The following is a 13,484-nucleotide window of genomic DNA, read 5'->3' as shown; positions in this document are numbered from 1 at the left end:
TGAGGAGAGAGCAAATGTGAAGGAAAGAGAGGGGTAAATAATTTGCTAAGAGCCTTGCTGGATAAAGGGCACAGGGCTTAAAGTCTCAGCACTATCAAGCTATCGCCAGCCACGGTGGCCTGAGTTTCATCTCCCGGCCAGGGAGGTGCCCACATAGTGCTGCAGACCTCTCCTGTCTTGCCTGCTGCTCCCCTCAGTAGTGTACTTTAATTATTTGCCTGTTCTGTTCCCCATTCTGTCTCTGGTGAATCCTCTCACCCCCCCCCCCATACCTCTGGCTATACCTAAGTTCTTGTATATATAAATAAGTAAAAATAAGCCTTTTTATTAAAAAAATAATAATTTTCTAATGCTTTCAAAATTATTCTTAGATGAAGGGAGAGTTTCTTTCCTCTTCCTCTGAGCTGGGAAGCTCAGCCACTTTCATGGTATGGAGCAGAGATTTGTTCTATGTTCTAGAAAATGTTAGAGAACTTCAGCAAGAGAATGTCACCACTTTTATGGTAAGAAGGTAGCAAGAAAGAGCTAGAGATCTGTCATTTTGATCTATGGATCTATAATAATGAAAGTACTTCAAATTCATTGTAGTAAAACTGCCTTAATTCAGATGAATTAGTAAAGAAGGCTGAAGAGGAGACTAAGGCTTACTAAAAGCCTTACTTAATTTTGTTTTAAAGATTTATTTATTTGTGCATACTGGGGTGCAGGCCAGAGGCTCAGGGGTGGTGAGAGGCTTCACCAGAGACAGAGGGGGGAGCAGAACAGGCAGATCGACGAAGTACACTGCTGAGGGGAGCAGTGGGCGGGCCAGGAGAGGTCTGCCGGGCCATGTGGTCACCTCCGGGACAGGCGGGAATCGAACTCATGCGGAAGCGGCTTTAGATGCTCAGTGCTGTGCTTTAACCCGCTGCGCCACCAGGGAGGGCCAGCCTTACTTAATTTATGGAATCAAATTACTACTATATTTGGAAAGATATTCAACTTAATGCAATCTAGCACCCTCCCCCTAAGCAGAGTTTTTCTTGAGCTGACATGGAATAAACTCAATCTTCATGTTTTAATTGAATTCATGTATGTGTTTTGGTTTGGCTTTCTTTTTCTTTTTTTTTTTTTTAAGATTTATTTATTTATGCATACAGAACTGGGATACAAGCTAGAGGTGCAGGGGTGGTGAGAGGACTCACCAGAGACAGAGTGGGGGTAGAGTAGGCAGATTGAGGAAGCACACTGCTGAGGGGAGCAGCTGGCAGGTCAGGAGAGGTCTATTGTGCCATGTGGGTCAGCTCCCTGGCTGGGGATTGAACTCAGGCCATAGAGGTGATAGTGCTGAGACTTAACCCCTAGGAACCAGGGAGGCCCTCATTGCTTTCTTGAGGGTCAGCTCCACTTTTAGACAATTACCTACTGGTGATCTTTGGAATTGAGAAATTTCCTGGCAAGCTAAGATCTATTTGCCTTTGAACAATTGTTATTTAAATGAAGTTCGTAAAAAACTAAGTTCTATTTTAAAGAACTTAAACTTATTTTAAAGAATTAAAATTACACTCTTCTTGTAATCTTCTTTAAAAATAAGATGCTGATTTGCTCAATAAATTATGTGTAAAGTTTATTTTTGCTCACATTGAATGAATGATGGCAAATTTTGAATTTGAAGAAAGCCTAGCTTTATAAACACTAAGGGATTATGAAATTCTTGACAATTAAATCTGGTAAACACAAATGTGAAAGTAGTATTTGAAATTTTTGACTAGGGGGACAACTCTTCTTAATTACCTGAGGATGTATGGGATCTGAGAAACTCCAGAAAAGGATCAGTGATGGCTGCAGCAACAGTTTACCAGAAAAGTGGACTCTTTCTTCCAAGGAGAGCCGCACAGCCACAGACACAGCTATCAGCCCTGATTGGAACATAAGTACTCGTTAAAGTCTGCAGCAGCTGGACAGGGAGACATGTTCTAGGTTTTACTCTTCTACATCGTCACCATTCTATTTCGATGAATTAGAGCAAAAACATTCTCTTGGAAGACAAAGAAAGAGTTGTCTTAGAACTCTGGCTTAATATGTAGACACATATTGACCAGTAGTAACCACAAGACACTTATTTTGCATTTGAAATGTGGCTGGTCCAAACTGAGCTGTAGTCTTCATATAAAATAAGCAATAAACTTCAAATATTCAATAATTAATTTTTTTTTTTTTTCTGTGAGGAGAGAGCAAATGTGAAGGAAAGAGAGGGGGGTGAGGATCTTACACTTTCCATGACTCCACCTTTATGGACCTCTCTCCCTTGACTGCTGAGAGCTTTAAACGGGGTGAGTTTTTCCTGTCTTCTCAAAAGGGGGGGGAGTGTTAGAGACAAGGAAGTCAGTTGTGGGAGTCCATTAGCCCCCCCACCCCTCCCTCAGATCCAGATTCCATCTTGAATCAGCTGGTGACCTCAGCCTATCACTCCCCTTAGCTTACAAGTTGGTCCTTGTAAAATGGACATGAACATGGATGTCAGGGTCTGTGTTCCACAGAGTTGGTGGGAGGCCGCAAGACTGAGAGGAGGTGCAGAAGACTCTGGGCAGGGACCTGGGGCACTCAACAAAGGGAAGTTGTCTTAATGAAATGGAGCTGGTTTGCAATTTGACAAATAAGAGCAACAGATCATTTCAAAGCCACCATGAAAGGGAATCCCAGTCATTTCTGTCCCCAAAGCTAACTGGGGCTCACCATAAATAACTGGGTGCCAGCAGACGCAGGTGATCATTTTCTCCGTCAGGTTGTGAAGGTCGGTAAAGGACTGGTATTCTTTCAGGTGGGTGTCGGACTTGTCCCCAAAGGTGCCTTCCTCTTCTGCCAGGTTTTTCCAGTCATCAACAAATGTGTTCATGATTTCATTTTGCTGCAGAGCTATTTCAACACTATTTTTTGAAAAACACTGGTTTTTAGTATTCAAGGATTATGTCTTTCAGCAGCTCCTCCCACTTAATGGATAAAAAAAAAAAAATCCCCAGCATATTTGCTAACGAATGATTAACCTATGTGAAATAAGTGATTTAAGAGAAAAAAAATATTTACAGTGTTGTGTTACTCAGAACTTCAAAGAACTTGCTGTCCAGTGGCCAGGAGGCTGCTGTTAGCAGACAGCCGCTGGCACCTTCCCCACCTACCTGGGTTTCCAAGACAGGGCAAGTGTGATCTCCCCAGGCTAGTGACTGAGCACTGCTGTTGAGGGGACACCAGGGCTTGGCCTGTCCTGAGTTATTCAGGACTCTTGCAAAGGGCGTCTTTGCTCTGGAGCTCCCTATTGTATTGGTTGAGATTTTTAAGTTCTTTCTTTTTAAAAAAAAAAAAGATACATATTTTTGTCTTGAAGAAGTGGGGTGAGAGGATTCACCAGAGACAGAACAGGAGCAGAGCAGGCAGCTACAAAAATACACTGTTTAGAGGAGCAGCAGGCAAGACAGGAGAGGTCTGCTGCACCATATGTGATTAGCTCCCTGACTGGGGATGGAACTCAGGCCTTTGTGGAGATAATGCTGAGACTTAACCCATAGGCCACCAGCGAGGCCCTGAAGCTTTTTTTCTTTTTTTTTCAGTGTGACCCTCCATAAACCTCAACGTTTAACTTACTTGCTCCACGAAACCTCAAACTGACAGGACCTCTGTGGTGGCACAAGAGGTTAAAGCACAACTTCATAAGTCTGTCCACAGCCACGGCAGCACAAGTTCGATCCCCAGCCAGGGAGGTGACACACGTGGTGTGGCAGACCTCTCCTCTCCCACTTGCTGCTCACCCCAGCAGTATATTTTTAGTCAATCTACCTGTTCTGTTTCTCACTTTCTGGTGAAACCTCTCACCACATTTCCTTGCCCCCCACACCTCTGTACCCCAGTTCTTGTATGCATAAATAAATCTTAAAAAAAAACCTCAAGCTGACAGAAAAGGCAATTTTCTTAGCCCTATGCAGTACCAAATGATCACCTATATTAATTACTATACTAATATACTTATAGGATTATAAATATGATATGTATATATAGTTCAAAACAACAAAGTAGAGATTCTCAAGACTTGAAGTATAGAGATTTGAAGTTTAGACGTGTGTGTGTGTGTTGGTTTTAGTTGTCACAGTGGCTGAAGGTACAGATGTGTTTAACTCTACTAGTAAACCTTCTTCAACGGAAGAGTCACCCCTAACTTGAGGAATTAGCTAAAAGTGCTAATACTGATTCTTTAAGAAATATTCTGGGTGTTAGGCTAATCCCTTAACAATCTAGAGCTGATCTAACAGACTCTATCCTAAAAGTCATTGTAACATTTATTGTTCCTTTAGGTGCTTAAGTGTGAAATCTCAGCTCATGCCCAAGACCTTTAGGAGATTTCCCACAATTAAAACGCCACCAAGGTTTTACCTATATCACTGAGAGTTCAAATGACTTGGTGTTTTGATAAGTGTGGTAAGCTGAATGATTCTCAATTAAGGGAAAGATGCTTTCTATAGATAGTTAATTGTAAACATTAAATATAACAGATACTCCTAAAAATGGTGTTTAGTGTTTAACACCACTATGCTAAATAGAATGCTCTTTTCAGTTAAATTCTTCCTGCATTTCATCTTTCAAATGAGAAGCGTTTCCTAGGACATCTTGTTACATAAAATGTGGCCTTGGGCCAGCAGTATCAGCACTACCTGTATGTGGAGTCCAGAATTTATCCCACAAACTACCGAGTCAGAACCTGTATTTTCACAAAAGCCCCAGGAAGTTCATATGCACATTAAAGTATGGATAATCCTGTATAGGGGATTTTACATCCTGGATCTTGAAGATTTAAATCCAGATTTTTTTTTTTAAGATTTATTTGTTTGTACAGAACTGGGGTACGGGCCACAGGCTCAGGGGCGGCGAGAGGCTTCACCAGAGACAGAGTGGGGAGCAGAACAGGCAGATCTACGAAGTACACTGCTGAGGGGTCAGGAGAGGTCTGCCATGCCATGTGGCCACCTCTGGGGCAGGCGGGAATCAAACTCATGTGGAAGTGGCTTTAGCTTCTCAGTGCTGTGCTTTAACCTGCTGCGCCAACAGGGAGGGCCAAAATCCAGATTTTTTTAAGATTATTTATTTATGCATATCAGAACTGGGTCACAGGCCAGAGGTGTGGGAGGTGAGAGGATTCACCAGAGACAGTGGGGAGCAGAACAGTCTGGACAGAAGGCAAGACAGGAGAGTTGCTGTGCCATGTGGGTCAGCTCCCTGGCCAGCTAGGGACTGACCTCATGCTGTAATGACTGGCAGAAGCTTGACAGGCTATGTCTTTAACTCCTGTGCCACCAGGGAGGCCCGATTTAAATCCAGTTTTACGTAGAAGCTTTAGTTAGTATATACAAAAGGAATTCCCAAGAGAGGTTGCTTTGGCTTCTTGATTCTATCCTCTCTGCCTGAGTGGGGAAGTAATTCACATGGGAAAGTGAAGACAGTACCTTTTTTTTCTGGTTTCCTGTTTCTTATTTTTCTTGCACTTACCACTAGTTTCCTGTGAGTGATGAATTGGAGGCTGGAAAAACTGCTGTCTGAGTTAAAGCTCATGAGTATCATACTTATGTTTTACTTTAAAAACTGAATATAAGATTTTTACCTTGTGGTCACATTGTTAAGAAAATCAATCAAAGACTTTGATTGTCTGAATGTCTCTTTTTCCTCTTCTGAAAATTCTCTTGGGTAATATTGGGTAGCTGCATTTTTGGGATATGTCCTAGTATGTTAGAAAATAAAAAATGTTATGCACCTGGTGGTTTCATCAAAGAAGCAATATCAGAAAAACATTAGTTTTTCAATTTTTTTTTAATTTCTTAGAAAATCTATTCACTGTTACGTTGGATTCAAGTTGTTTCTCAAGCATTGAGCTTTCATTTGTTTCCTCTTTGTCTCAACCTTTTTGTTTGTAAAATAGTGTGTACCTCCAAAGGCAGTTGGGAAAACTGAGTTATGTTCAAAGTGTTTGTAAGAATGCCTGCTATGTGGTAAGAACACTGTAAACATTTGCTTTCGCTGCCATTATTCTTTTGACCTCATTTTAATTTTTTTTATTTCTTCCCTTATAAAGCCCATCTTCTCCACCTGAGACCAGCTACCTTCCCAACTTCTTCATCTCAGTCAGGAGTGCCAATATTCTCCGAGTAACCTAGATTTGAACCATCTGAGTACCTTTTGATTCATACGTTTATTGCATTTTATGGGTCAAGACCTGCCTGATTTCTCATTTATTCACTTCATATATAAAGAAGCAGCTGCCTGTTATTATCAGCCAGTATTCATTGAGAGCCTACTAAATCTGAATCCCAGTCCATGCTCAGGGGCCCTATAATCAGAAGTTCATTGTTGTTTCTGAATCTGTCTTCTTTGTCTGCCCTAGTTGAGTCATCTGTCACTGTTTATGCACTGACAGAAACAGAAAAAGTCTGGCTATCTTGATTTAGAAATTTGTCGTAACATCTTAATTTTTTTTTTTTTTTTTTTGGTAATGACATATCACCTCATCACCTCTCCCCTTCCTGTCTTGTCCTTTCTTCTTGGTATTTCTGGGCCTCTGAGATCCTAACTCTCTACCAAGACTTAGCCAGCAATTGTCTTTCTCTTCAGCACCTTTGGTTCTGGCCTGTCTCTTCACTTGCCTCCCTGGTTTCTTACCCATTTCTTATGCTGGTTCCTGGTAGTACCACCCACTGTTCTGTCTACCTCTGCTACTCCTTCCTTATCTTCCCAGACCATTCACCTCATGGTTCCAGGCAAATACTCTCCTTCCTACCTTCTTGAGTTGTTGAGATGGCTTTAAATTTGGGGACTGTATTTCCTCTCTCTGTGTCTCCAAATCATATTCATGAATCATATTCATGAGCTATCATCTATAAATCTAAAATTATTTCAAAATAAGAAGCTATCTTTTAAACTGAAAAGATGTCTGGCTTAGCTAAACATGTCTTCACATTTACATAACATGAAAGCCTAAGTCAAGGGCCCAGAACATTCCCTCAGCAATCCATTTCACATCAATTTACTCACTGGATAAATTTTAGGGGATTATTGTATAAAATGTTATGGCTTATAACCTTATAACACAGATAAGCAGATGAGTATATTATAGCTCATCAGGGCTGCCATAAAGATACCTCTAAGCTCTACTGGGGATTCAGGATGGTAGTGATCAATTCAACCAGATGTTTCCAGATACACAGAGGCGGGGGTACCACAGGATGAACAGTGTAGGGCATTTTATGCAGAGAAACAACATGGACAAAGGCAGGAATATGCAGAAAGCAGGTATTTTGGGAACTGGCCTAGAGGTCAAAGGGCTTGTTAGGGACAAGCTCAGGCACATAGGACAGAGACAGAAGTTCCTCAAGGAGGAAGGAGGACCTCATCTGCCATCCTAATTGCTCTGGGTGTGTCAGGGAGCCCAAGAAAAGACTTAGGCAGTGAAGTAAAACAATCTGAGTTGATGTGTGAGAATGATCACTTGGTGCTTGAACACACCAGTTTGGAGGCACTGATAAAACTCAGAAAAGAATTAGCAGGGCTGCTCTGTGAAAGCACCTCTGTAATTATTAATAAAATGAGCATCACTCATGTTCCCACTTCGTAGTATTTACGGTCTTATATGATTGCATCTAGTTTTCTACTAATATTTTACAATGCACTGTGAAGCATAATTAGAGTCTCTGTGGTGACTGATGACATCATTGCCAACCCATTTCTACTTATCCTGAAGAGCTCTCAAAATAATAATGGACACTGCTAGATTTTATCATAATTGCCTTCATATAAATACATAAACCCATGCTTACCATCTTGTTTGAGTAGTTGTGTCCTTGACATTGGGAACTACTTGAGTGCCAACATCTTTCTCAAGTTGCTTAATGGTAAAGTTTTCATCTGGATAGGACGTACACTCAATATAGGCATCTTTTACACTGGAGGCATTCTGGTCACTGAAGTAAATCTTACTACCAAATTCTTCTCGTTTTCGAGAAATCATGTATGTGATCTGCAACACATACAAACATGTTAACAAAAACATGTCCTTAGTGAAAAACAGTCATGTGATGGGCAAGGCTGGCATCCCCTGGGGTTCCTTGTCATATTCTCTGTCAAGTATGACTGTGTGTGCCCCTACCAGCTGTTCTTCCATGGAGGATACTCTGTCTGTGGTCCCGAGAAAAGGAAATACCTGGCAGTTTATAACTTAAATGACAATGGTCCAGTAGAAGATATATGTAAGTCCATCTCCTTTGCCACTGTTTGCATTCCAGGGAAACATGCCATGCAATTTTATTTGTAACAGGAAAATAGCATTCCTTATAGTTGGTGTTACGCTCACTAGTATGTTTGGATCCAAATCAGGTCCAAAAAGATGAATTAAACAATTTGGGGAAAATAAGGATAGTCTTATTCTGGTCAAAATTGGGCAAGGATGGGCTTTTCAGGCTGTGAATTAGCCACTCACCATTGATCACACTGGCATTCCCCTGTTCTAGGGATGCAGGCTGAGATCATCACTCTGTCAGACTTTTGCTTGAGGTCACCCCCAGGCAGGAATTAACCCCACGCCCCTTCCTGTTTTTTCCCAGTCTCTTATGGGACAGTTTCATAATAAATCACTCTCATACACGTCATCCTCTTGGGGACTGTGTTGAGACCACTCTGTATGTTTCCTAGGATTTTTGTAACAAGTACTACAGACAGGTGGCTTAAAATAGGTATTGATTCCCCCCGCATTGTGGAGGCAGAAGTCTGAGGCCAAGGTGTTGGAGAGCTGATTCCTTCTGAGGGCTGTGAGGGAGAAACTACTACTTCTCTCTTGCTTCTGGGGAACGTCAGGATTCCTTGGTGTTCCCTGAAGTTGAAACAGCACTCCAGTCACTGCCTCCTCTTTCACATGGTGTCACCCTGTGTCTTTGTGCCTTCACATGGCTGTTTTATAAGGACCCCAGTATATAGGACTTAGGCCCTCCCCCAGTTTCCACAGGACCTGACTTGAGCTAATGACTTTCTGTAATGACCTTATTTCCTAATGGATTCACATTCTGAATTGGTTAGGGCTAGAGTTTTGACATATCTTTTTTTTTTTTTTTGAAGGGGACTGGGGCACACAATGCAACCTATTACACCTAAGACAATTCTATAAAAAGACAAGCCTTATATCACTGTAGCTTCTAGCACTTCTTTACAGACCCCTCAGCTGTAGTGTTTAGCTATAGTGAGGTAGTGACCAAAAATCAGATTCAAGCCTCTGACCTGCTTTGTAGATCCTCTGACCGATTCTTCCTCAATTTCTTTTTCACTGCCCAAAGAAACCCATGGTTTAGAGACAGGTGGCTTATAAACATACATGTCCTCGGGAAGATGCTCTTTAAATTCTTTAAGTTCATCCTGTTCTTCTGACGCTTCTGGTGGCTAGAGTAGAATAAATAGCATTCTAAAATATACAACCAAATTTAGGTTACAGCTCCATGTGTCTATTTTACAATAAATGTTACTTGTATATACATTCATTAAATACTTCATTTTTTCCCCCTTTTCCATTATGAGAGGAAAACTAAGCTACAAATAAAAAGGAAGAGGGGAACCAGAGTATGGGCAGAGGAGCTGCTGATTCTAGATGTTTCCACTCTCACTGGGTCAACGAAGGGAAAATAAGTAGTTTTCTGCTACCCTGGGAGTGTTGATTTAATTCACCCCACAATCACTGCTCCCCTGTTCTAGATGCCAGAACTGGACGTCAATCCCCTGGAGACAGGGCTGAACAGGAATAATCATACCCATGCCTGGTGTCCCCTGGGGGTACTGTTGCCTTCTGACAATCCACAAATTGCAAGGGCTTGTCTGTGCTTACATTTAAATAGTTTTCCTTGCCCTCTTCAGTTCCAATAAGATAAAAGTTAAGTCCATATTTGAAGTCTATGTCATAAACAATCAGAAGCTCATCGCCAGGGTAGTCCTGTAGAAATAGAATCAAAAGAGAACATCAGTGTTCAATAGTCACTGAGTTTATTCCGACATCGACATAAAAGTGTGATTCCTATCATCAGTCAATCAAACAAGATAAGCATAGTGCTAATCTATGGCTAGTCATCCCAGGCTGCAAAATTATTTTATTAACTTAAAAAAACTCTTATAACACATGGTTTCAGGGGAATTTACCATGTAATATTATTTGTAACAGGAAAATAACATTCCAGTAACATGTCTGTATCCAAATCAGGCCCAAAATTATGAATTAAACAGTATGGGGAAACAAGTGTTGATTCTTATTCTGGTCAAAATTGGGCAAAGATGGCGGCCCTCCCTGGTGGCGCAGCGTTTTAAAGCACAGCACTGAGAATCTAAAGCCACTTCCGCATGAGTTCGATTCCCGCCTGCCCCGGAGGTGACCACATGGCGTGGCAGACTTCTCCTGACCCGCCCGCTGCTCCCCTCAGCAGTGTACTTTGTTGACCTGCCTGTTCTGTTCCCCGCTCTGTCTCTGGTGAAGCCTCTCACTGCCCCTGAGCCTCTGGCCTGCACCCCAGTTCTGTATGCACAAATAAATAAATCTAAAAAAAAAAAAAAAATTGGGCAAAGATGGGCTTTTCTGGTTGTGGATTAGCAGTCACCCATCATTGATCAGGCTGCTTTTTGCAGAGGATGGTCAGGCAGGATTCCCCAAAAGGCACGGACAAGCTGGCACTGACCCTCAAAAAGGGGTATGCCAGATTTGAACTCAGCAATCTCTCCAGCTTAGTTATCCTGTATCCAGAATTTTTGAGGTAGGAATGAAGCGTAAGAGGCATGTTATAGTACCTGAATGATTTTTTTGACTGGGTAGAAATCAGATACTGCAGCTCTGTTTTTAAAGTCCTCAAGAATAGCTTCTTTTTTGATAAGTTTATAAGGTTTTTCCTCTGTGACATCTTGATCTATTCGGCATTGAAATATTTCCTGGGTCATGGTAGTTAACACTAACGGATAAATTTCTGGATGACCTGGGAAAGCCAAAGTAGATTTGGACATTAAATGTAACCACTTACAATATTAGCAATAGGAAATGTGCAATTGTTTGTTTTAAATTAAATCTATTTTAAATTTTGTTTTAGATCATTGTTTCAGTTAAAATTTTGAAAAACTTAGAAGTCACTGTTCTTATTTTTAAAGTTAAGAATATCCACTATTGGCCCTCCCTGGTGGCGCAGCGGGTTAAAGCACAGCACTAAGAAGCTTAAGCCACTTCCTCATGAGTTCAATCCCCGCCTGCCCCGGAGGAGATCCACATGTCACGGCAGACCTCTCCTGACCCGACCGCTGCTCCCCTCAGCAGTGTCCTTCATCGATCTGCCTGTTCTCCCCACTCTGTCTCTGGTGAATCCTCTCACTCTAGGCATGTCTGGCCTGTACCCCAGTTCTGTATGAATAAATAAATCTTTAAAAAAAAATCCATTATTAAAAATAAACAGAAAAAAAGAAAAGAGTAGTTACCCATACTTCTAACTCTCCAGGGAGAGGCTCTATTAATGGTTTCGCTGTTTCCTCCTTGCCGCTCTCTATGCTGGCTCTTTTGTGAAATTCTGAACCCTGCTTTTCATACTTATTATTACGTTACAGCTATTTCACTATGACAGTCAATCATTTTTTCCAATACATTTTAAAATGCTTATGCCTCTTACTTGAAATGAAGAGACACTAGACCATTTAACACATTTCAAATTAATATAACTCAGAATCATAATTTCAATCATTCTGTTGCTGGTAAGCATTATATTATTTTTTCTCATTTGTTTCCAGTGATTATAAGTGAGTCTACAAATAACTATCTACTTCATAAATATTTATCCTATTTCACATGATTTTCCTAAGATAGCTTTTAAACGCAAAATTTTGAGTCTAAAGCTATGCTCACCCTTTTAGGCTCTGTCAAGCCTTTATTGCTTTCCTTACCTGTTCACCTCTCTCTTATGAGGAGACCCAGTTTCCTATTTCAGAGAAAATCCTGTATTTGCACAGCACAGAATTCTGCTGAGTCCTGCAGACCTGCCCACCAGCTGATCAGCCTATCTCAGCCTTTCTGCACTCCTCTCTCATCCTATTCAGTCACTAAGGGTCCGTCAACTATTCTCTCTTCTACTTTCCCTCATCAGTGCTATTTTTCTTCACCATGCTCAACGGTGAGTGATTCGTTCAATAGTCTCCCATTTAGTGAAAACTTCCTTGACCCTTTATGGAAACCTGTTCTCTGGGGCTCCTTCTTTTCACAGTCAAACTTGTTATTCAACTTTCCACATTTTTAAAGCTACTAACTTCCCAATTAGGTTGTATTGGCAAACCTTTGGGAGTAGGGAAGGAGACAGGTGGCCATTTTTCCCTCCACTAGTTCCTGACCCCCTGGACTGCCCTCAGAAGAGGGAGGCAAGGTTCAAGAGACTTCTGTTGCTGTTTTACTTGTCCCTAACCCCCATTTCAGACCAAATTTGGACAGTTTATAGCAGCAGCTTACCCTAGGACAGGGGAAATGAATCATAGGACATCATTTTGCCCCCAACCAGCCCTGCCTCAAACTGTCTTCTCATTTTATAAATCTTATCACTATCAGCTTCCACACCTCCAGTCTCACTTCTGTGTATACCCCCCAGAGCTCCCTTCCCCAGATCCAAGCTACCAGGGTCACAGATCCCACCCCACCTTCTCTGTCCCTACCCTCCTAGATGCCAGCACGCTCCCCATGACGTTCAACAGATGGACCAGCAAAGGGGATGGAGAGACATGTGTGTGGCCTCTGAAGCTGGAATCTTGAATTTATTTTTTTCATAGAAACACTTGCTTTGAACCTATTGGGAGGATGATTCAGGAAATTTTGAGGATTTTAATGAATACACACGTAATACTGATTATGGGTAGAGATATTTTGCAAATTACAATCAGTTGGCATAATAAACAAACATTTGGAATACAAGTCATCCATAGGACAAGCTGCTCATTTACATTGCTCTAAAAATACCAACCCAAATACCTAGTACATAGGAGATGCTTAATAGGTAAATGTTGATTTGATTCACATATAAGCAGTCCTCTAAAACACACTGTTCAGGGAATTATTTAATTATTCTTTTTATTTATTTTTCTTACAATGTTTAATTTCTTTTCTTGGTATATTCCTCATAGGGTTTCCACCACCATTTCACCTGTGCACCATCACCATAGTCCCTTGGGCTCTTCTGCCCTCTTTTTGATACTTGTCTTTCCTCTCTCCTGGAGAATTTCTCTGATTTATAGTTGTCTGCTTATTTTTGTTTTGTTGTTTTGTTGTTGCTATTTTTTCGCCTTGATCTCACACTGTAGTCCTGGAAGTGATATCATCTGATATATTTTTTATTTTATTTTAAAAGATTTATTTATTTATGCATACAGAACTGGGGTACAGGCCAGAGGTGCAGGGACAGTGAGAGTATTCACCAGAGACACAGTGAGCA

The 13,484-nt window shown here is 41.2% G+C and overlaps 1 protein-coding gene across 1 annotated transcript in view; it reads right to left on the bottom strand.

Annotated features, from left to right (window-relative positions):
* WDR63 (WD repeat domain 63) overlaps nt 1-13,484 on the bottom strand; it is a 50,133-nt gene that overhangs the window by 34,040 nt on the left and 2,609 nt on the right. The window contains exons 3-9 of the mRNA XM_004679529.2: nt 10,825-11,006; nt 9,878-9,982; nt 9,280-9,438; nt 7,830-8,029; nt 5,624-5,740; nt 2,716-2,906; nt 1,774-1,898 (exon numbers count right to left, since the gene is read on the bottom strand). Coding sequence (XP_004679586.2) covers nt 1,774-1,898; nt 2,716-2,906; nt 5,624-5,740; nt 7,830-8,029; nt 9,280-9,438; nt 9,878-9,982; nt 10,825-11,006 — 1,079 coding nt within the window. The remainder of the gene's footprint in view (nt 1-1,773; nt 1,899-2,715; nt 2,907-5,623; nt 5,741-7,829; nt 8,030-9,279; nt 9,439-9,877; nt 9,983-10,824; nt 11,007-13,484) is intronic.

This window comes from Condylura cristata, unplaced genomic scaffold (assembly GCF_000260355.1).
Source record: "Condylura cristata isolate star-nosed mole 26May11 unplaced genomic scaffold, ConCri1.0 scaffold00008, whole genome shotgun sequence".
NCBI lineage: Eukaryota > Metazoa > Chordata > Mammalia > Eulipotyphla > Talpidae > Condylura > Condylura cristata.
The sequence above is the reverse complement of the archived record's forward strand: the minus strand, read 5'-3'. Positions and strand labels throughout refer to the sequence as shown.